The sequence below is a fragment of the Oryctolagus cuniculus genome, chromosome 12, assembly GCF_051225735.1.
Source record: "Oryctolagus cuniculus isolate XC-2025 breed Fujian yellow rabbit chromosome 12, ASM5122573v1, whole genome shotgun sequence".
NCBI lineage: Eukaryota > Metazoa > Chordata > Mammalia > Lagomorpha > Leporidae > Oryctolagus > Oryctolagus cuniculus.
In genome coordinates, this window is record NC_142878.1 from 25,667,204 (window position 1) to 25,691,521 (window position 24,318).

Here is a 24,318-nt window from a genome sequence, read left to right on the forward strand (position 1 = left end):
TTATCTGGTAACCCTAATGAAACATTATTAATGATTATAATTAAGAGTCATAAACTGATCAAACTCTACAAACCATTTAAGCTGGGAATAGAACGGAACTTAATGTGGTTTTCTGTGTTTTGCAGAGAGATTACGATAAAAGTTTTCTATTACACTTTGCAGTCTGTCCTAAATCTTACTGTGGTGATGAGTGAGAGCCTTGCAGCATTTATTTCAGTGGTTGGAAATTACTAGCTAATACTATTTTCTTTCTCTTTGATTTTAGTCGGGAAAAACTGTGGATTTGCATGGAGTACTGCGGAGGTGGATCACTTCAAGATATTTATCATGGTACTGTTAATGTGATGTTCTATTTTAAACCCAACCCCGACTTTCATAATTTCTGTTTGATATTTCCATTTAACTAGGTAAATTAATAGAGAAATTCTGCAGTCTTGTATTCTAGAGTACTGCATAGAAGAAATTTCAGTTGTATTTTTTATTGGTTATCCATTTAAATTTGTCTGAGCCTGAAGTAAAAAATTCAAAAGTATTTGTATGGTTCAAATTTTATTTTTTAGTTGTAGTCTCTAGGAAAATCGTTTATCTACAAATGAAATTGCCTAAAGTTCTTTGTGAATAAGTATTGAAGTGCCAGGGATACTTTACTTATTGTCTGTTTTGATAGTTGAACCTCATTACCAGAAAAGCAATTTACTTGCTACTATTTTACATTAAAATGTATAGTTGTGAAAATAATTTGAGAGTAATTTATTTAGCAATCAGTTATTTTAGGCACTTTTCTGAGTTGAATTTGACTTTGCTTCATAGTACTATTTAGAAACAATTTTAGGCCGGCGCCACGGCTCAATAGGCTAATCCTCCACCTAGTGGCGCCGGCACACCCGGTTCTAGTCCCAGTCGGGGCGCCGGATTCTGTCCCGGTTGCCCGTCTTTCAGGCCAGCTCTCTGCTGTGGCCAGGGAGTGCAGTGGAGGATGGCCCAAGTGCTTGGGCCCTGCACCCGCATGGGAGACCAGGAGAAACACCTGGCTCCTGCCATCGGATCAGCACGGTGTGCCGGCCGCAGCGGCCATTGGAGGGTGAACCAATGGCAAAGGAAGACCTTTTTCTCTCTCTCACTATCCACTCTGCCTGTCCAAAAAAAAAATTTTTTTTATTCTGGTTGTAAGTTTAACTTTTAATTTGTTTTCTTTTCTACACATTCTTTTTTTTTTTTGAAAGAACTTTGGAGGATTTGGTGTAGATTTTAGCCCATAGAAATACCTTTCAGGACAACATATGTTTTTTTTTTTTTAAGATTTATTTTTATTTATTTGAAAGACAGAGTTACAGAGAGAGGTAGAGACAGAGAGAGAGGTCTTCCATGTGCTGGTTCACTCCACAGGTGGCCGCAACAGCCAGAGCTGCGCCAATCTGAAGCCAGGAGCCAGGAGCTTCTTCCAGGTCTCCTAGTTGAGTGCAGGAGCCCAAGGACTTGGGCCATCTTCTACTACTTTCCCAGGCCATAGCAGAGAGCTGGATCAGAAGAGGAGCAGCCGGGACTAGAACCGGGGCCCATAGGGTATGCCAGCACTTCAGGCCAGGGCTTTAACCCTCTGCACCATAGTGCCGGCCCCCTTTTTGACACATTCTTGAATTGCAGGATTTCTTGAACTAGGCATAGATTTTCGTAAAATAGTTTGTCTTTTACTTGTTTAACATGGATCTGGGAGAGTGAAACTCCTATTGCAAATAGGCATTGTATGGTTTATTAAAATTACGTGAAATATTTTTAATATTTCCATCCTGAAGCTTTGTATTGGAAGCGTTGTCAAATTTTGGTCATAGAATTTACAGATGCAGCCGTGGTGGATGTAACAACACAAATGCTATTGAAGGAGTAGGCATTTGATGCACTGGTAAGGCACCACTGGGATTCCTGCATCCCGTATCGGAGTGCCTGGTTCACGCCTACTTCCACTGATTCACTTCCAAAATGCCTGCAACAGCCAGGGCTGGTCCAGGCCAAAGCTAGGAGGAGTTCAGAGCTCCATGTGATCCCCTACAGGGTGGCAGAGACCCAAGCATTTGAGCCATCACCTGTTGCCTCCCAGGATGCTTTTGTAGGAGGCTGCACCAAATGCTGAGGCCCTGGGACCCAAACTGGCACTTTGATATGGAATGCAGGCATCCCAAGTGGTAGCTTACCCTGTGTCGTAACACCGTCCCCGAGAATTACAATCTTTTATATGAAAAATTTTAATTCAGTAATTAAAATTTTTTAAAAGATTTTATTCGAAAGGCAGAGTTATAAGTGAGAGAGAGAGAGAATCTTCCATCCACTGGTTCACTCTCCAGATGACCACAGCAGCCAGGGCTGAGTCAACCTGAAGCCAGGAGCTTCCTCAGGTCTCCCGTGTGGGTGCAGGGACCCAAGCACTTGGGCCATCCTTTACTGCCATTCCAGGTACATCAGCAGGGAGCTGAATTAGAAGTGGAGCAGCCGGGACTCAAACCAGTACCCATATGGGATGCTGGTGCTGCCTGCAGCAACTTAACCTACTGTACCACAGCACTGGCCCCAGTAATTGCAATTTTTATCCATTCACAGTTTTACAAAAGTAGAACTCTTTAGAATGTAGATAAAATGGAACTGAGAAGCTGGCATTTTTTTAAACAAAAGGTTTGATGTGAGACATGAATTTTTTTTCTTCAAAAAGTTTTTGCTTTCCATCATTACAACCTCATATTTGTTTAATTAAATTGAATCTGAGAAATAGTCATCCCCCAAACAGTACACCAGAAACCATAGCAATTAAGAATATATGTATATTGGGGCCAGCACTATGGTGTAGCAGGTAAAGTCATCGCCTGTGGTGCCAGCATCCCATATGGATGCCAGTTCACGTCCTGGCTGCTTCACTTCCGTCCTGCTCTCTGCTGTGACCTAGAAAAGCAGTAGAAGATGGCCCAAGTCTTTGGCTCCTGCACCCACAAGAGGAACCCAAAAGAAGCTCCTGGCTCCTGGCTTCTGATCGGCACAGCTCTGGCTATTGCCAACCATCTGGGGAGTGAACTAGCAGATGGAAGACTTTTCTCTCTCTCTGCCTCTGCCTCTCTGTAACTCTGCCTTTCAAATAAATAAGTACATCTTAATATATATATATATGTATATATATGTATATCTTTACAGAGCTGGTTCTGTGGCACAGTCAGTTAAACTGCTGTATTTAGTGCTGGTAGCTGCTCTACTTAGGATCTAGCTTCCTGCAAATGTGACTGTGAAAACAGTTGGAAATTGGCTCGCATGGGAGACTGGGATGAAGCTCCTAGCTCCTGGCTTCAGCCTGGCCCAGCACTGTGCTGATGTAGCTGTTTGGGGAGTAAATCAGCAAATGGAATATCTCTTTTTTGTCTCTCCTTTCTCTGTGTAACTCTTCCTTCAAATAGATAAATCGTCTAATATATATAATTATATATAATATATATTTATGTTTAAATTAGATGCTATTAATATAAAGACTTCCCCCTTTTTCCTGATATTCAAACAAGTCATAAGAATCAAAATTTGGGAGCTGGCATTGTGGTATAGCAGGTAAAGCCACTGCCTGCCATGCCAGCATCTCGTGTGGGTGCTAGTTCATGTCCTTGCTGCTCCACTTTGGATCCGGCTCCCTGCTAACGGCTTGGAAAAAGCAGTGGAAGATGGCCCAAATATTTGGGCCTCTGCCACCCATGTGGGAGACTCAGATGATGTTCCTGGCTCCTGGCTTCAGCCTCACCCAGTCCTGTCCATTGTGGCCATCTGGGGAGCGAATCAACCAATGGAAGATCTCCTCTCTTTCTTTTGGTCTCTGCCCTGCCCCCCATAACTCTTTTGAAATAAGTAGATCTTTTAAAAAAAATAAAAAATTTTGTGTTCTTGAGTAAGTTTAGATAGCTAGTCATTAAAATGTGTAGTAAAATATTTTGCTACTAAAGATTATATAGAAGTCCCTGATTGGGTTTCACTGTTAGCATCTACCATCCTAGATTTTCTCTCATGGTATTGAACACATAGTTTTGTGTACTCACATAAGAAAGATTTTATATTTTCATATTATGGAGAGATTTGCTTGCAAGGAATGAATTTTATTTTAATTAATTTCTGAATTATTAGATTAAGTACTCAATCAAGTCTCACTAATTTGATAGAGGTGTTAAAGAATTAATATCTTCACCTTTACAAAAGTGTATAATGCCAGTATATTTCAGTAATGAATCTTTTTATGATTCACGGCTTCTCTGTGTAGCTGTAATTAGATGCATATGTTTATCCATGTTTTTTGTTTGTTTTATATTTGAAAAACTGAGAATGAGATCTTGTCCATTGCTTTCTGTAGAATTTCCTATGATGCCTGATACTGTGCCTTGAACACAGTGGGTGCTTAATATTTTATTGGTCAAAGTTATTATGGAAGTAAATCTTTTATTTTAAAAGTACATTTTAAAATTTTCAATGTTACCTTTTTTTGTCTATTTCTTGATTATATAAATAATGCATGCTCATGGTCAGAATTTATCCAGTGATAGTACAGAAATCTTTTAATTGTCATTTTTAAAATAGACTTTTTAATCTGTTATATTTAAATGTCTAACAGTGTGGTCTGTTTCTCTCCTTAGTTACTGGACCATTGTCAGAATTACAGATAGCCTATGTGTGCAGAGAAACCTTACAGGTATTACATCCACTTACATAAATAGAAAGGTGATTTTAGTTTCACAGTTTTAACTATGGAATGGTGCCTAAAAGAGAACGGACAAACCAAAATGATTTTTCTGTTAACCTCTCATGTATAATTCGATGAAATTGGTTATTTCTTTCTTGAATGAGTCACATAAATTAATTGTTCATATGTGTTGTCGTGCTTTGGGGATAATACAATGGTGAGGTGTAGTAGTCTTGAACCCCCTGTTTACAAAGCTAAGGAAAGCCTTAGGTGAAAGTTGGTTTTGGCCTGGCCCAGCCCTGGGCGCTGTGGTCATTTGGGGAGTGAATCAATGAATGGAAGATCTCTCTCTCTCTCTCTCTCTCTCTCTCTCTTCTCTCTCTCCTCTCTCTCCTCTCTCTCCTCTCTCTCCTCTCTCTCCTCTCCTCTGTCTCTCTCTTCTATCTTCTCTCTCTCTTTTCTATCCCCTCTCTTTTCCTCTCTACATAACAGTCTCCTTCAAATAAATAAATCTTTTAAAAAAAGAAACAGAAAAAGATGAACACAATAACTAGAGAAATGGACTGAGTAGAAACCAATGAAATATAAAGCAGAGAAACAGTAGAGACTGTCAATGAAACCACAATCTGATGAGTGAAATAGATAAACTTGTAACCATGTCAGTCAAGACAAAAAGAGAAAAGATGCATGTAACCAACATGAGATGTGGACAAAGGGGCACCAGGACAGAGTTGATGTTATAAGGTAAATGCTACCAAACAGTTAAGGAAGAAATAATGCCAGTTCTGCACAGACTCCTCCAGAAAGTTAAAGAACAGAGATTGCCTTGCAAATCATGAGTCAGCATTATTCTGATACCAAAGTCAGAAATTACTACAGTAGAACATAACTATCATCTACAGGTATTTATAAGTACACATGCAAAAATTTAAAAGAAAACCAAAAATTTAACAAAGGTAACCCCATAATAGATAAAAAGGGTACCACAAACAAAGATTACTTATCCTACACTGTAATATTGGTTTAACATTCAAAAATCATTTTAGGGGTGAGAGTGCGGTATAGTTGTTAAGATGCCACTTGGAACACCCACATCCCGTTGTGGAGTGCCTGGGGTCAAGTCCTAGCTCCATTCCCAACTTCAGCTTTCTGCTAATGTGCACTTGGAGGTAGCAGGTGATGGCTCAAATTGTTAGGTCCCTGCCACCTATATGAGAGACTTGGACTGAGTTCCTATCTCCTGACTTTGGCCTGACCCACTCCTGGCTGTTGTGGGCATTTGGAGACTGAGCCAGCGAAAGAGATTTCTCTCCCTTTCTGTCTCTGTTTTTCAAATAAATAAAACCTTTTAAGTCATTGATTAATCTAAAGAAAGACCACATGATCATCTAAATAGACACAGTAATAACACTTAGCAAAATCCAGTATTGAGAAGGGAGAAGAGAACTTCCACTTTGATTATGGACTTGTCTAAATAAGGTTGGAGTTTGTGGACTCAAGAGGCTTCCATAGCCTTGGCAGCTCATGACAAGAGCCTCAGGTGATTATAAATAAGAGTGTCAGTTGTTAAATCAACAAGAGTCACTGTGCACTTGTTCTTCATGTAGGATCTCTGTCCTTAATGTGTTGTACTATGAGAATTAATGGTAAAACTGATCTTCAAATAGTATTCTATACTTTGTGTGTCTGTGTGAGTGCAAACTGTTGAAATCTTTACTTAGTATAAAGTTGATCTCCTGTATATAAAGATAATTAAAAATGAATCTTAATGAAGAATGGGATGGGAGAGGGAGTAGGAGATAGGATGGTTTGCAAGTAGGAGGATGGTTATTGGAGGAAGAACAGCTATAATCCAAAAGTTGTGCTTTCGATATTTGTATTTATTAAATAAAAGTTTTCTATAAAAAATCCAGTATTGATTCCTAAAAAAAAATTCTGAACATATTAAAGCTAAAAAAAAAAAAACAAACCGTTCAACTCATAGAACACCCAAGACAAACCAGGTAGTTCTTAGTGGTAAAAGATTGCATCCTTTTTCCCCCAGAATCAAACTAAGGATGTTTGCTCTTACTGCCTGTTTTCAGTATACTAGAGGCTTTGGCTGGTGCAAAATGAGAAAACAATGAAATAAAAGGCATCTAATTTGGAAATGTTAGGGAGTAGAATTGTTTTCTGTTCACAGACCACATAATTATTTATATAGGAAATGAAATGCAATCTATAAAATAGCTATTAGAAATAATGAAGCTAGTAAGGTTGCAAGATTCAAGATCAGTGTACACAGATCAGTTGGATTTCTGTATAATAAGTCAAAAGTCAAAATTCTATTTAAAAGAGTACTTACAATAATACGAAAAGTATGATGTTTTTAGGAATAAATAAGATAGAAGGTGCATAAACACCTGCATACTGAAAACTATAAAACTGCCAGAAAGTTAAGATGTAAATAAATGGAAAATAACCATTTTCGTGGATCAAAAGACTCAGTTTTGTTACCATGTTAATTCTGCCAAAATATTTCACTAAATATAGATTTAATGAAATTCTAAAATCCAAACATTCTTTTTTTTTTTTTTTAAGGAAATTGAGAAGCTAATTCTAAAATTCCTATGAAAATATAAAATGTACCTAGAATAGTGGAGCAACTTTGAAAGCCTGATCTAGAATGATAGAAAGCAGTCAGTCAGTGTTTGCTGGAAAGAAGGGAGGGAATTATAAAGGGGTAGTGCATAAGGGAACTTCTGGGGATGATAGATACGTTCCTTATCTAGATTATGCTGTTAATATTTTATAAAATATTTCTTATTTTTGCCAGGAGATGATTTAGAAATCTTTAAGATATAGAAAGCAATGATTATTAAAATGAAATTCTTCTGAGTTACCCCCACACCCTACAGAAAAAGACACATTTCTTACTGAATAAGAATTTAAATATAATAATTAGTATAATAATTAGGAGTCTTGTTTGCTGTTTTGCTAATGTATACTTTTTTTTTTAACTTCAGGGTCTTGCTTATTTGCATACCAAAGGCAAGATGCATAGAGATATCAAAGTAAGTTAACTTAATTGTTAACCCTATTGGAAAAAATTTTATTATGCTAATTTAATAGTATATGTGCTTTTCTTTTAGGGTGCAAATATTCTGTTGACAGACCATGGTGATGTAAAATTAGGTATGTTATTTCAAGTTCCTTAAAATTTTTCAAAAACGTTTCAATTTAAATGAGAATTAACAGATATAAATTCAAATCAATAGTCATAGTTAAGGTTACCTTTTGACGTAGTATTTTACTCCTGAGCCTCAGTTTAAGGAAATTAGTCCTAAAGATAGAAAATCCATATTCACAAAAGTATTATTATAATAGAGAAAAATGCACACATAAGACTAGCAATAGAAAACTGTTAAGCTGTGGTAACTCTACTTATGGAATATTTAATCATTAGTACTTGTGAAGAATATGTGAGTTTGAAATCTCCTTTGTGTTAAATGATAAAAGATGTATTAGGTTTTTATAATAATGTGTAATGATAAAAGTTATACATAGAAAAAAGACCTTTTAAAAAATAGTGCCAATATATTAACATTGTTGTATTAGGATAAAAGGAATCCAGTTGTGTGTTTTCTCCATGATTTTATTCTTTGCTTTTTTATTTCCTGAGTTAATATGTGTATAATAAAAAATTTTTTGTTAACTTTGTTCTTAATAAGGTCTGGTTTCATTCAAATAACATGTTAATACATTCTTTTCTTTTAAATAATGTTATGAGCCAAACAAGAGGAGATTTAGTTACTCAATTTATGTATTTCCTTAATATTAATGTCTAAATTATAATGCTGTGCCTGAGGGTGAAACTTAAAATACTTTTATATTGAATATAGAGAACTAAAATGTTCTGTTCTGTTTTTTTCCTTATCAGCTGACTTTGGTGTGGCTGCAAAAATAACAGCAACCATTGCAAAGAGAAAATCTTTCATTGGCACCCCTTATTGGTAAGAAATCACTGCCATTGAATTTCATTTCATGGTTAGTGAGCAAAGTGATAATTGAGTGTCAGGAAATTTGCATGTACCTTGTCGCTCCCCCTCTTCGTGGAGGAACAACACAGGACCCTGCGCTGTTCTTTTGTCTGCTCGGCCCTCCCCGGGTTTGCTGCTGGTTCTTCCCGGGTTGGCTACTGTCCCTTCCACCTCCGTGGAAGGGCGGTTCCCCCTGGCCACTTTCCCCACTTCCGCAGGGGAGTGGCACACCGCCGGCCGGCTCTCTCGGGGGCTGCACAGGTGTTCCCCTTAGATGTTCCCCTTAGATGTTCCTGGTGCATGTTGTCTCTCTCCTCCTTTATAGTCCTCCTCTGCCAATCCCAACTCGGCTGCCCACACGCCGAGTACGCTGCTCTCCTCCAATCAGGAGCAAGTCCTACAGTTTATTGGTTGAACTGGAGGCAGCTGTGTAGAAGCTGTTTCCTCCTCTCCCAGCGCCATATTGTGGGAGAGCAGATGCATAGAATAAGTCTTAATTCCAGTAACTTAGTCTAGTCCAAGTTGCTCCCCACAGTACCTTAATACTGACATAGTCCAACTTTCCCTAAAACACTAATGATTTCATTTTTTAAAGACATTTATTTTATTGTTTGAAAAGCATCATTACAGAAAGAGAGGAAGAGACAGAGAGAGAAGTACCTTTCATCTGCTGGTTCACTCCCCAAATGGCTGCAACAGCTGGGGCTGGGCCAGGTTGAGGCAAGGAACCTAGAACTCCATCTGAGTCTGCCAGATGGGTGACAGGGATCCAAGTACTTGGGACATGTCCTACTGTCTTCCCAGGTGCATTAGCAGGGAGCTGGATCAAAAGTGAAGAAGCCAGATTTGAACTGGTACTCCTATGGGGTGCCAGCCAGCCAGCCCCAAAGTGCAAATGATTTTTGCTGTCTCTAGAAGCTTCTAATGAGAGAATTTATAGATAGGAAAATATCAAAAGACAGACTTGTATTATCTTTCTTAATTTTCTTAGCCTTTCTTCTGTTATTGCCTTTATTTTAATCTAGTACTTAACTTTCTGGTTGTTAAAAATTAATACATTTGGGCCTGGTATTGTGCAGGGTGTTAAGGCACCACCTCCAGTGCAGATATCCCTTATTGGAGTGCCTATTTAAGTCCCAGCTGCTCTACTTCTGATCCAGCTCCCTGCTAATGTGCCCGGGAAAGCAGTGAAAGATAGCCCTAGTACTTGGCCCCTGCTACCAACGTGGAAGACCAACATGGAGTTCAGGGCTCCTGGCCCAACCCTGACTGTTGCAGCTATTTGGGGAGCGAATGAGCAGATGGAAGATCTTTCTATGTCTCTGTCACTCTGCCTTTCAAATAAATAAAAATCTAAAAGAATTTCATACATTCTACCTCTCGTTAGTCTGTACCAGCCACCCCACTTCTAGGGAATCCTGCCAATTACTGACAAAATATTCTTTATAAAACACTGCTTTTGTTGTTGATAGACAAATAATTGGAATACAATAGAAAACCTAGTAATAAACTTAGTGTGATAGCTTAATGAATGTTATAAAAGATGACATTTAAAGTTTATGTGAAAGGTTAGACTATTCAATATACAATGTTTGAATAACTTACTATTTGAAAAGATGTCTAAAGTTGCCCCCTACTTCATACCTAATGCTGAAATACTTACGGAAATAATTAAATACAAAAGTGGAATCAAGGGCCAGCGCCATGGCTCACTTGGTTAATCCTCTGCCTGCGGCGCCGGCATCTCATATGGGCGCTGGTTCTAGTCCCAGTTGCTCCTCTTCCAGCCCAGCTTCCTGCTGTGGCCCGGGAAGGCAGTGGAGGATGGCCCAAGTGCTTGGGTCCTGCACCCGCATGGGAGACCAGGAGGAACCACCTGGTTCCTGGCTGCAGATCGGCGCAGCGCGCCAGCCTTAGCAGCCATTTGGGGGGTGAACCAACGGAAGGAAGACCTTTCTCTCTGTCTCTCTCACTGTCTGACTCTATCTTTCAAAAAAAAAAGTGGAATCAAAAACTCCGAGTAAAATCAAGAACTCTAAGTAACTACCTACTGTAAGAGGAAGGAGGAAGCCTTTCATGGCATTTAAAAGCATGAAACCATAAAGGAAAAGATTGATAGATTTAGCTGCATGAAAATTTAAAGCTTGTATTTGCCCACCAGCTTAAAATTAAGAGGCAAGTAAAAAACTAGAAAATGACAGCTAAAATATGCCAACCTAGGTTTAATAGCTTTAATTACGGTTCTTATGAAAAGAATGTAATTAGAAAGTTATTAAGATATTAATATAAATAATTATATTTATAATATATTAATCATATACTATTGAATAATATTTATAATATAAATATAATTAATATATATGCCAAAATACAAAAATATTTCCCTTGAAAAAATACAAATTCCATAAACAGTGACATTCTTTTCTATAAAATTGGAAAATATTTGGAATCATGAATCCCTTTAGTAAATATTTGATAGTGAAAATGCAATTGATAGAACAATTATGAAGAATAATTTTATAACATTTTTGAAAAACCATAAGCAGTGTTTATACCCTTTAATCCCAGTGATTCAATTTGTAGTACTGTATTAGAGACACATTCAGATTTATATATGAAAAGCTTTATCCCGATTTTTTTTTTTTTAAACATATTTGAGAGGCAGACACAAAGAGCTCCCATCCTCTGGCTTAACTCCTCAAATGACTGCAACAGCCAGGGCTAGGCTAGGGTCAGAGATGGGGACCAGAAACACAGTACAGGTCTCCCATGAGGGTAGCAGGAAACAATTACTTGAGCCATCAGTGCTACCTCCCAGAATCTTCATTGGTGGAAAGTTACAACTGGGAGCCCGAGCACTCCAGTGTAGGGTGCAGGCATCTTAACCGGCATCTTAACCAGTAGGCCAAATGTCCACCCTGTGCTATTTTAATAATAACAAAATTGAGGGAAAATAATACATACCAGGAATTAGTTAAGGAAATTTCACACATCTATTCAAGTCAATGGAAAAATATTCTGGCATTAAAAATTATGTTGTAAAAGATGAATGGGCAGTAGATAAGCTCATGATATATTTTTGATCAAAAAAGCAAGATTAAAGGTAATGTACACAGGATAATACCATACATAAAAAAAGTGTGTGTTTAAAAGTATGAAAAAAAATAGGTGGAATGATGGTCTCTTTTAAGCATTCATTTCTTCCATTCTTTTTCCTGCATTCCAAATTCTTACAGTCAATGCTTAGTATTTTTAGTAAGAGCATTTGTTACAGCTATTAAAATGACTGCATCCTGTTTCAGAGTGCCTGGTTCAGATCCCAGCTCCTCTACTTTTTTTTATTTTTTTTATTTGACAAGGTTATAGACGGTGAGAGAGAGAAAGAAAAAGAGAAAGGTCTTCCTTCCATTAGTTCGCTCCCCAAATGGCCACTATGGCTGACGCTGTGCCAATCCGAAGCCAGGAGCCAGGTGCTTCCTCCTGGTCTCCCGTGGGGTGCAGGGCCCAAGCACTTGGGCCATCCTCCACTGCCCTCCCGGGCCACAGCAGAGAGCTGGACTGGAAGAGGAGCAACCGGGACTAGAACCCGGTGTCCATATGGGATGCCGGCGCCGCAGGCAGGGGATTAGCCAAGTGAGCCACGGCACCAGCCCCTCCTCTACTTCTGACCTAGCTTCCTGCTAATGCACCCTGGGAAGCAACAGATAATGGCTCAGGTAGTTGAGTTCCTGATGTTGTGCAAACAGAGGAGCACCACACATTGATCAAATTTGGCAGTCTTGACCCCGAAGCTCAAAGCAACAGGGTTTATAAAGGCAAAAACCATAAGGAGGTGAGAGGGAATACGTGGTTACTAGGGTCAGGCTGACCTAAGGCCTATGCAAAACTAATATCAATTACAATCTTGATAGACAAATTACAATCGTACCATTAACCAGGTGCAGCCTATCTGTTTTAAGCTTGAGCAGTCATGCTAGGGAGTTTCTCTGTTCTGCAAAAGGGATGCAGTATGCTGTTAGAGAATAGTTTCATACCAGAGTCTCACGACAGGGGGGTGCTTTCTCAAGATGTACTCTTGGGTGCTCTGAAACGGAGTCCCTACTGTCAAGGTGTTAACTTTACTGACAACCACATGGGAAACCTGGATGATTGAGTTCTAGGCTCCTAACTTTAGCCTGTTCCAGCCCTGGCTGTTGCAGGCATATGGGGAGTGAACCAGCAGATAAAAGATCTCTGTCTTGGCCACCACCGCGGCTCAATAGGCTAATCCTCCGCCTACGGCGCCGCCACACTGGGTTGGGTTCTAGTCCTGGTCGGGGCACTGGATTCTGTCCCGGTTGCCCCTCTTCCAGGCCAGCTCTCTGCTGTGGCCAGGGAGTGCAGTGGAAGATGGCCCAAGTCCTTGGGCCCTGCACCCCATGGGAGACCAGGAGAAGCACCTGGCTCCTGGCTTCGAATCAGCACAATGTGCCGGCCACGGCAGCCATTGGAGGATGAACCAATAGCTAAAGGAAGACCTTTCTCTCTCTCTCTCTCTCTCTCTCTCTCTCTCTCACTCTCTCACTGTCCACTCTGCCTGTCAAAAAAAAAAAAAAAAAAAAAAAAAACTCTGTCTCTGTCATTCTCTCCTCTCTAGCTCTCCCCTTGCCCTCTTCTTTCCTCCCTGTGTGTCTCTCCTTCTCCCCCTCTCACCTCTCAAAATGAAAGGGGCCAGCATTGTGGCATAGCAGGCTAAGCAGCCACCTGGGGGTACTGCATCCCATATGGGCGCCAGTTCATGTGCCAGCTGCTCCACTTCCAATCCAGTTCCCTACTAATGGCCTGGGAAAAGCATTGGAAGATGGTGCAAGTGCTCAGGGCCCTGCACCCACCTGGGAGACCTTGATGACGCTTCTGGAAGATCTCCCTTTCCCCTCGCCCTTTCTCTCTTTCTAACTCTGCCTTTCAAATAAATAAATCTTTTTAAAATTTTAAAAATAAAATAAAAGTAAATATAAAAGGTAAATGAAAGTTTCTCACCAAATTCCCTTGGTAGTGCTTGATACTGTGACTGTCTTCCCTTGTGGACTTTCTTTTCTAGTGAAAATTGTCTGCTCTGGGACCAGCATTGTGGCCCAGTGGGTTAACATGCAGCTTAGGAGACCCACATGCCATATCCTAGCACTGGTTTGAGTTCTGGAGCAGCTCTGCCTTGCAATCCAGCTCCCTGTTTATGTGCCTGGGGAGGGACTGGAAGATGGCTCACTTTCTTGGGCTGCTACCACTCATGGGACAGAGCCTGATGGATTTTCTGGCCTCTGCCTTGAAAAGCCCCAGCCTTTGCAGCCATTTTGGGAAGTGAACCAGTGGACAGAAGAACTGTTTCTCTGTCTCTCCACCTTTCAGATAAACAAATCACTTGAAAAATTTATTTGGGGCCAGCACTGTGGCGTAGTAAGTAAAGTCTCCGCCTGCAGTACCAGCGTCCCATATGTCCTCTAGTTTGAGTCCCGGCTGCTCCACTTCTTATCCAGCTCTCGCTATGACCTGGGAAAGCAGCAGAAATGACCAAAGTGTGTGGGTCCCTATACTCCAGCTGTTGCAGCCATTTGAGGAATAAACCAGCTAGTGAAAGATATTTCTCTCTCTCCCTCTGCCGCTCTATAACTCTGCCTTTCAAATAAATAAATAAACCTTTTTTTTTTTTTAAAAAAAGGAAAGGAACTGGCTTGCAAATGGATTATGAAATAGTTTTTGAAAATTTATTTATTTGAAAGGCAGAGTTAGAGACAGAAGGAGAGAGAGACCAATCTCCATCTGCTGGTTCACTTCCCAAATGGCTAGAAGACTGGGGCCGGGCCAGGCCAAAGCCAGGAGCCAGGAGCCAGGAGCTTCTTCCAGGTCTCCTACATGGGTGCAGGGTCTCAAGGACTTGAGCCACCATCTACTGCTTTCCCAGGCGCATGACCAGAGAGCTGGATAAGAAGTGGAGCAAGTGGGACTCAAACTGGCGCCCATATGGAATGCCAATGCTGCAGACTTAAATCATTTTTAAAACTGTCCATTTCTTATTCTCTCACCACTTAGCTAGGATACCATTTTCCTGTATTTATCTTAAGTCCTACCATGCTCCCATTCTTCCTGTGGCAGACTGAGTGGTCACAGCTCAGTTTCCCACTGAGCCAGGAACTGCAGCAGTACTGGTCAGCTTGGCATTCCAGTTAGCCACCACTGCTACTCTACTAGACAGGAAATGAAACCCCTTGGCTTTTTCTGAGCTCCATCTCAGCCACTTTCCTCTGTGAAATTCGACTTCAATCATTTTGCTCTGTAGTAATAATTTTTCTTCTCTGTGCTCTTATACTCATTTTTATGTATATAGCCCTTTGCATATAGTATGTATTAACATTTTTATTATTTACATTTAATATCATTAGACACACTTGAGAAACAATATGTTAATGTAAAATTTTGTAACGTGAGTGTATATTAAAGCAACTTTTAAGATACAATTAATTAATTTTAAAAAGTGAATGTTGGAAAGCTGCGGCGCTGGGGCCATGGCAGGACAGCCATTTAGGAAGTTTCTTCCGCTCTTTGACCGCGTCTTGGTGGAAAGGAGCGCTGCGGAAACAGTAACCAAAGGAGGCATTATGCTCCCTGAAAAATCTCAAGGAAAAGTATTGCAAGCAACGGTAGTAGCTGTTGGATCAGGCTCTAAAGGAAAGGGTGGAGAGATTCAACCAGTTAGTGTGAAAGTTGGAGATAAAGTTCTTCTTCCAGAATATGGAGGCACTAAAGTAGTTCTAGACGACAAGGATTATTTTCTATTTAGAGATGGTGACATCCTTGGAAAATATGTAGACTGAGATCTCTGAAACAGCATCACATGAAGCTTCCCATTCCATTGAAGTTCTGAAATCTTTTCATCATGTAAATAATTTCCATGTCTCTTTTATAATAAACTAATGCTATCTAAAAAAAAAAAAAAAGTGAATGTTGGCCGGCGCCGCAGCTCACTAGGCTAATCCTCCACCTTGCGGCACCGGCATACCGGGTTCTAGTCCTGGTCAGGACGCCGGATTCTGTCCCGGTTGCCCCTCTTCCAGGCCAGCTCTCTGCTGTGGCCAGGGAGTGCAGTGGAGGATGGCCCAAGTCCTTGGGCCCTGCACCCATGGGAGACCAGGATAAGTACCTGGCTCCTGCCATCGGATCAGCGCAGTGCGCCGGCCACAGCACGCCGGCCGCGGCGGCCATTGGAGGGTGAACCAACGGCAAAGGAAGACATTTCTCTCTGTCTCTCTCTCACTGTCCACTCTACCTGTCAAAAAATTTAAAAAAATAAAAAAAAATAATAAAAGTGAATGTTAAAAGGTAACATATTTCCTGTATCTATATTTTATAATTTAATATGCCAGTATTATGCATCACAGGGACCCAGATAGGTAACTCCGTCTTAGCTACTCAATTGAGCTTCTGTCTTCCATATACAGTGGTTCTTCTATATAGTCAATAGTTGCTTGACAGTAGCTCTACTTTAATATCCGCAGCGTTTCAAACTCTAATATCTTAATCAACTCTCTTCCTTCTGTTCCCTCTGCCGCAGCCTTTTAGAAGTCCTTTATCTTTTGTCCCTTTGTTTTTGAAATTGTCCTCGAACACATCATCTGCCTAGCTGGTTTCACCGTCCCTCACACTGTCTGTCTTGAGTTCTAGGTTAATTTTGCCCCCAAATTAAGTCTTTCAGTTGATGCCCGTAATTTTTACTTCAAAGTCTAAACTTCCTTCTATAATCAGGTAATTCATGATTTTGCCTGTACTTTTGAGGTTCACTTTCCAAACACTTTGTAGGTCATCTCAACCTGTCTGTTGAAAGGACTTTTTTTTTCCCCATTTCCTGTCCATCACAGACTTAGTTTTTATAAAATGATATTTTAAAAAAGGTCAGGCGTTTGAACGAGAGTAAGTGCTTGCTGGCAGTTGCTGTACTTAGCAGTGACTGACAGGCTGCAGTTGGTGGCCCCATCGCCACCCTGTCCCCTGGGTTCCTCTAGCTCCTCCCCCAGCATTCTGGGCTTCATGCTCTAAGTCTCCTTCTGGAGCGTCTCTTTGACCCTTACAGACTTTCAGGCCTTTTCTTTCCTCCTGCTGCCTGACAACCTTCGCAAAACGCCGACTGAGGTAAAACAACAGTGTTTCCTCAGAGCACCCCAATTCAAGGGAGGGAATGAAAGACACATTTTAAGTGTGTTGATGTGGGTGTGTGACATTTTCTTAAGCCTTTCTTACTAAAGTTTTTTTTGTCTCACTAAACACTTCTTAGCCCTCTTTCTTCCCACGATTCTAGTGATCTAACAAGTGCTGAATTTCATATACTTTCTTAAAACTAAAAATGCTGTGTTCATTGTTCCTACTAGGATGGCCCCAGAAGTAGCAGCAGTGGAGAAGAATGGTGGCTACAACCAGCTCTGTGATATCTGGGCAGTGGGAATAACAGCAATTGAACTGGGAGAACTTCAACCACCTATGTTTGATCTTCATCCAATGAGGTGTTCTCATTGTTTACAATTATACAGTTACTAATATCTCTGAGTAAAGTAAAATGCTGATAACTGAGGGTATTACAAGCTCATTTTTAATTGTATCATAATGTACAGGTGTTTTAAGAGGGTAATCTCACCTTAAACCTGCTCCCTTGTGTTGCTACTGTTAAAACCATGAGTTTTCTATACTGCCTAAAGCAGTTACTATCCTTAGAAAAGTCCTTATGAGTCTTGACATTCATTCTGCCATCATTTGATCTTGTTTCTTTTTTATTCCACATAGAATTCCAAGTAAATGGTAGAATGTAGATGAGGATTTTTTTATACTCTCATTTGGTTTTGTTTCTTTTTACTTCGGATAATGAAGAAATACCCATGTTTCATACAATTATTTGTATTTTAGGGCCTACTAAAAAAACTTGAGACATCTTGAAAAAGTTTTGAATTTTTTTTAAAAGATTTATGTATTTACTTGAAAGAGTTACAAAGAGAGAGAAGAAGAGGCGGAGGGTGGGGGGGTCTTCCATCCGCTGATTCACTCCCTTATAACGGATGGAGCTGTGCTGATCTGAAGCCAGGAGCCAGGAGCTTCTTCTGGGACTCCCTTGCAGGTTCAGGGGCCCAAGGACTTGGGTCATCTTGTACTGCTTTCCCAGGAGATAGCAGAGAGCTGGATTGGAAGTGGAGCAGCCAGGACTCAAACCAATGCCCATATGGGATGCCAGGCACTGCAGGTGGCAGCTTTACCTGCTACGCCAAAGCACTGGCTCGAGTTTCGAAATTTTGAATGAAGAGGTAAATTCTGCTAAAATACTAACTTTTAAAATAAATTGTATAAAGTTAAAAAGGAGGCATCAGAATGAGGAAAGTATTCTAACATAAGATCAATGATGGATTAATATATACTGCATAAGGAACCCATTCAGAGACTACAGGCAAAGATAGTTTATGAGCAAGTACCAGATACTAAATAAATATATAGAAAACTATTTGACTTCATAAGCAACCAAAGATACACAAGTTAAAAGATGTCTACTATTAGTGTGTGTGTGGTGAGGACCTGGAGCCAAAATGCTGGATGGCAGATTCATGTTTGTTGTTTTCAAATGCGTAGTAATGTTTATGCTTCAAAACCTAAGTGTATTTTTCTTTGGTTATTCTTCATTCAAGTACAGTCATTTACATCAAGTACAGTCATTCACATCACTTGCTAAAAACAACTATTAGTATGTTAAAGAAGGAAATTCTCTGTTTTAGTTTGATAGCATCTGTGAAGGTAAGAATGATAACCTTCTGTGACAGTCGCTAGTCATTATGATGGGTCATTAAAAAATTCTATTGTATGAGATGCGCATTTGGCCGAGCAGTTAATGTGCTGAGTTAAATGCCTGTGTTCCATATTGGAGTGCCTGGGTTCAATACCCGGCTCCTCTGGCTCCTGATTCCAGCTTGCAGCTGATGTTGACTCTAAGAAGCGATTGTGATCAGCCACCAAGATTGAGTTCCTGGCTCCCAGCTTCAGCACCCAGCCTAGCGTGGGGTCCTTATGGGCATTTGTAGAGAGAGCGAATGGGAGCACATTCTTAAGTGCTCATGCCCTCTTCTTTTTGCGTCTCAAATTTTGAAAACCAACTCTATTTTAATCTAGACAGTATTCACTCTGTGGAGAGGCCATCAGTAGATATAGAAATGGGAGCTTTGAAAGATTCAGAAGATACTGAAACTCCTGCTGGGTACCACGGCGAATACACACCCAAGAAATAAAGGGCCAAAAAACACTGGAATCTCTGAATTCATTGCCTTGCAGTGGAAAATGGAACTGAGTAAAGTTGCTGGCTCAGGAGAAGATAGCAAAATCCTTAGGATACTCCTAGCTAGAGGAAAAGAAGATAGGAGCCAAAACTGCCACCTCTCTGAAAAAAAGACAAAAAAAAAAAAAAATACCTACATCAAAACCTCCATGACTCATACACAAAGAAAGAACAGTGAGGCCGGCATTGTGTGTAGTGGGTTAGGCTGTCAGCTGCTATGCAGGCATCTCATATGAGCACTGGTTCAGGTCTCAGCTGCTCCACTTCTGATCCGGCTCCCTGCTAATGCACCTGGGAAAGCATCGGAAGATGGTACAGGTACTTGTCCCCCTGACACTCAGGTCGGTAACCAGGATGGCATTCCTGCATTCTGGCTTCAGCCTGACCCAGACCTGGCTTTTGTGGACGTTTGTGAGAGTGAGCCAGCAAATGGAAGATCTGTCTCTCCTTCTGTCCCCTCTCTTCCATCCTGCTTTGTCCCTCTCCCTCTGCCCCACCCTCTTTCTCTGTCATTCTGCGTTTCAAATAGATGAATGAATAAAATAGTCTTTAAAATGTAAAAATTGAATTTCCTTACCCCAGTTTTTCTCAGTGCCTGCCTGTGTAGTCTTGTATAAATTTGCTTCAGAATATTCATTCTGATTGTTAACTGTAGTAATAGAAATATTTTGCTATTCTTTAAATTTTTATTTCAGGGCTCTCTTCTTAATGTCAAAGAGCAATTTTCAGCCACCAAAACTAAAGGACAAAACAAAATGGTGAGTTAAAGAGTATATGGTTTTATGGAATTTTACAGTTTGAAAGGGATACAGGTTCAGTCCCCCTTGTTATAGGTTACAAAAGCAAAGCGCAGAGGCAATAAGCAATTTTCCCCAAGCAGTGTAGCTGGTTCACTTGCAGAGCTATGATGAGGATGTGTGTTTATTTTCTGGGCAGTATTCTTTTATTATCCACTGCTCTTGTGAAACTCAAGTTGTTTCCTTTGCTTGTTGGCAGCTTGGGTTAGAGGAATGGTGAGGAACAGATTGGAAGTGAATACAGTAAGATTCTGGAGACTCACCTAGTTTTGCCTTGTGTTCCTTTTCTTCCATTAATTATATACTGACTTTCACAAAGGTGATAACTTGAAAATACTTTCCACATAACTTGACACTTACCATTTCTCTTCATTGATTTTTCTCTATCTTCCTTCCATAATACTGAAGAAGGTTATTCATTTTCATTCTAATCTCTTCTTTCTCTTAAAAAAAAAAAAAAAAAAAAAAAGCAACTTACCTGTCTGTACATGTCCATAAAAATGTCAGTGACTGAAGTATAAAAATGGAAGATTGTTTTTCAGGGAATATCTTCCTCAGACATTTGATAAAAGACACTGAGCTAATGAAAGTCTCCAGGTTCTTAAATTCAAGAATTCTTCATCTAGATTATGTGGATGCCTTGTATATCCAAGAGTGCCTCCCCTCCCAAATTCTATACGTGTAGCCATTTTTCTACTGAGACAGTCTGTCGACTATTCTGTTCTCTAAGCGGCCCTTCCCCCGAGCCAGATTCTAAACCACTGCTTTGTGTTTCAGTGGCCCGGCCGAGCATAGTTTTCTGTGGGAGCCACCTGTACTGGGGATCATGCCAAAAGTGAGAGGAACATCACACTGGAAAGAGAGGGCTCTATTCACTGCTGCTACCTGAATTCTGACAAAAGAATGGGTTTCTTCCTATTCTCTGTTTTCCTAAGTTCCTAACCATCTGGAATGGAAGGGCTTGATGGCAGTAATGACTGAATACCATTTAGTGATTGGTAACTCTTAGAAAACAGTGCTAGCAGATTCCAGCATTCACTACCACCACTGGAGAATCTTTGCCAGTTTCCAGTACTGTGTTATCTCTGTTGTAAGACACCCAAGGTAACACACTGTTTGATTTCTCTGCAGAGAACTGCTGATCACTGAACTTGCTCCATCCCTTTGGTTCTGGTCCAGCCTCTAGTGCAGTGGACTCTTGACAGTAATAGAAATATCCCTGCATCATTAATTAATAATCAGCACAGAATTCTTTCAAGTTCTGTCTTCTCCCTTTCCCCTTCATGAATGCAGATGACAGGAGAACCCAGTTGGACGCTTAAATTGCTCTCGTTACCCACACTACCACCATGCCATCCAGCTCTGTCAGTATAACAAGACATGCATACACTGTGTAAGTGAGGCAGTGAGGAAAGGACATTCTGACCCCTAAATGGTACCTAGAAAAGACGATCATAAATTGTATAAGTGACACAGCCTACCCATTTCTAGATGTTAGGGTAATTTTAGAGGTTGTATTATACAGTATATTATATTACTATATAATGTACATTGCAGTGTACTTTAGAGACAAAACTAACCCAGATGTTACCAAAAAATATACTGTGTGTTGGGTTTAGTTTTTGGTTTATATAAAACTAAAAAGCATAAGAAAAAAATCATGTATTTCTAACTGCTTTTAAGTTCATTTTATTTATAACACCAAGAAACTAATATTAGTGAAATTTCTGTACATATCTCTCTTTATTTGAAGGTCATCAACTTTCCATAATTTTGTCAAAATAGCACTAACCAAAAACCCAAAAAAAAGACCAACTGCTGAAAGACTTCTGACAGTAAGTCATTGAAATTACAGAGATTGTAGAGGGATTATAGTTGTACAGTAATTAGACATATCACTAGAATAAAAGTATTTAAATGGTTTAATATAAATATGTTAATGATCTCTTCTAGCAGGAGTTAGCAAACTTTGTGTAAGGGGCCAGGTAGTAAACATGTTTCACTTTGTAAGAACTACTCAGTTGTGCCATTGTAGCACAAAAACCTTAGATAATATACATGCATAGGTATAATTTTAATACCCAATAAAGCTTTAATTACAAAAGGAAGCAGTGTAGCAGCCTTGGGCTATAGTTTGCTGACTCCTGCCTAAGAGAAAACTCTTAAAAATGTTGCTCTAACCTAAAATTAATGCTTTTCCTGGCTTCTGTGTAAATTTATGGAATGCTCTATGTGTATATTTTTATAATTAATATAGTCAGTGATTACAACCCAGCACAAGAAAGCTTTTTAAAATGTCATAATAATCATATATCCTGTGCGTTAACATGGTTTTACTAAATTAAATGCGTACAGTGTAAAATATACATTTATTTTCTTATTGTGATAATGGACTGTATCACAGTATTCATTTGCATGGCAGCATAATGACATGAATAATGAATATTGTCAGGGAAGTCCAAGTTGTAATTTTACAGCCTAATAAAGAGTACCTAACTTTATTTAGAGAAATTATTCATGTTTAAAACTTAACCTAAATAAAGCTTCTTCAGTTTATCATATATAGATTCTGTGATGAGTATTTTTTACTAATATATTCCCCCATTTAAATTGGTAGGGTCCCATAGGCTTGTCTTTGCTAGTTAACAAATGACAAGTGCATGGAACATTTCCTATAAGGCAGAGATTTAAAGGCATACTCATGAAATTTTGTTTTGTTTTGTTTTTACCTAGCATACGTTTGTCGGACAGCCAGGTCTCTCTAGGGCATTAGCAGTTGAACTGTTGGATAAAGTGAACAATCCAGACAACCATGCACATTATACTGAAGGAGATGATGATGACTTTGAGGTAATAAAGGGTTTGCAGTTTAATGTTTGTAAGCAAATGTTTAATACAGCTATAGAACATGTTTTCTTACTTTCAATTTAGTTGAAGTACATTTAGCTACAGAGATTAATTAGCTCTGTAAATTTTATTTAACCTGCCTGTAATTGCCAGCTGATGCTTTTTTATTGTAATATAACTGGTTGATACTTTTAAACCTAGTTTCTATAGAACTAGGATTAGTTTTTCCCAATATGATCTCTTAGTTTGATTTACCTGAAGTGTTTAAGCGGTAGCTGAGATTGAAACAGGTTGTATCTGTCTACAGGATGTGTATAAAGGACTTCTGTTTTCAAGGAAATAAACATTTTAATAACATTGGTTTTTAGCTTAAGAAAAAGCCACAGCATATGTGCATAACATTTCTCACAAAAGAGACTCCTTAGACACCAAATTAATCATTTTTATAGTTCTCTTCTGTAGATTGATAACAGAATACAAATAATTTTTTAAAATTCAGTTGAAGTTCCCACTGGAAATTTTTACCCTTTCCAATACTTTCTCAAAACGATGATTTTGTATATAATTAGTTATAAATCTGTTCGTAAGTATACATACCTTCTCTGAAAATATTGCAGAATTATTTTGAATATATTATATATAACTATACTTTTAAATCAGAAATGAGGAGCTTAACTGCTCATTGGCAGGTATCTGTTTTTACCTACACATATAAAATACTCAACACAGCTGTGCTTTTTTCACCAGTGTCTCTTTCTCTTCTTTTTTCTCTTCCTCTCCTTTTATAATTCTTTTTTGTTTGTATTTATCTGGATTTGTCTCTTTATACCTTAATTTACCTTTATATCTCTACCTTCACTTCTGGCAGTAATATAGAACTAAAGTATATGTGTTGATCATTATTATTTTTTAAATAGTTTTCTATTTCACATTCGTAAAGTTTTAAATTATACATATTTCACTACTAACACTCATTCAGCATGTGTTACATGGCAAGTATTAGACTAAATTATTTCCATGTTAACCCATCTAATACTCAAGTTGTCATTTGTACTATGCACAATCATTACTATATCTTGTATGCAGATGAGAAAACAAGGGGCAAAGAATGGAAGCAGTTTTCCCACTCGTCTGTGGTGGGACCAGGATTTTAGATCCAGGGAAGCTAACTCCAGAGCCTATTCCCTTTAGTTAACACCCCATCATTTCTGTTTAAGGACTTAAAAAAATCACCAGTAGATGATCTGTAAAAACTAATTTTTGTTTCCCATTGCCTAGTGGATAGCATAATTCTGTAATGTTGTTAAGTACTGCATGAATATTTTGTTGGATGTTAAATGAATTTTAAGATATTAAACAGTAATAACTCAGATTTTTTTTCTACTTGAAACATTATTTGCAAATTTGGGGTTAATAAATAGAATTTTAACCCCTTAAATATTCAAAAATTATTAAAACTATTAGAGCATAATTGTAGAACTAGATATCATTTGCTTCCCCAGTTAGTCTTTTACTGGTTATATAGTTAAGTAAACCCCTCTTTTGTCCTCATACCATTTTGGCTGTGCTTCTGAAATTCCCCTACTTTCTGAATTCTCTTCTTTTTGTCAGTCCTTGAAATGGAAAACATTG

The 24,318-nt window shown here is 39.1% G+C and overlaps 1 protein-coding gene and 1 pseudogene across 6 annotated transcripts in view; both read left to right on the forward strand.

The window, feature by feature from the left end:
• MAP4K5 (mitogen-activated protein kinase kinase kinase kinase 5) overlaps window positions 1-24,318 on the forward strand; it is a 118,788-nt gene that overhangs the window by 44,729 nt on the left and 49,741 nt on the right. For 5 of the 6 annotated variants that reach the window (XM_051822833.3, XM_051822832.3, XM_089309721.1 and 2 more), the window contains 9 exons: window positions 266-330; window positions 4,644-4,699; window positions 7,696-7,743; window positions 7,822-7,864; window positions 8,610-8,682; window positions 17,106-17,237; window positions 19,738-19,800; window positions 21,593-21,674; window positions 22,573-22,689. In XM_051822833.3, the coding sequence (XP_051678793.1) occupies window positions 266-330; window positions 4,644-4,699; window positions 7,696-7,743; window positions 7,822-7,864; window positions 8,610-8,682; window positions 17,106-17,237; window positions 19,738-19,800; window positions 21,593-21,674; window positions 22,573-22,689 (679 nt within the window). Of the gene's footprint in view, window positions 1-265; window positions 331-4,643; window positions 4,700-7,695; window positions 7,744-7,821; window positions 7,865-8,609; window positions 8,683-17,105; window positions 17,238-19,737; window positions 19,801-21,592; window positions 21,675-22,572; window positions 22,690-24,318 lie in introns of those variants that run through there. The other variant, XM_089309722.1, reaches the window with a different exon arrangement.
• On the forward strand, window positions 15,234-15,680 carry LOC100350682 (10 kDa heat shock protein, mitochondrial pseudogene; annotated as a pseudogene).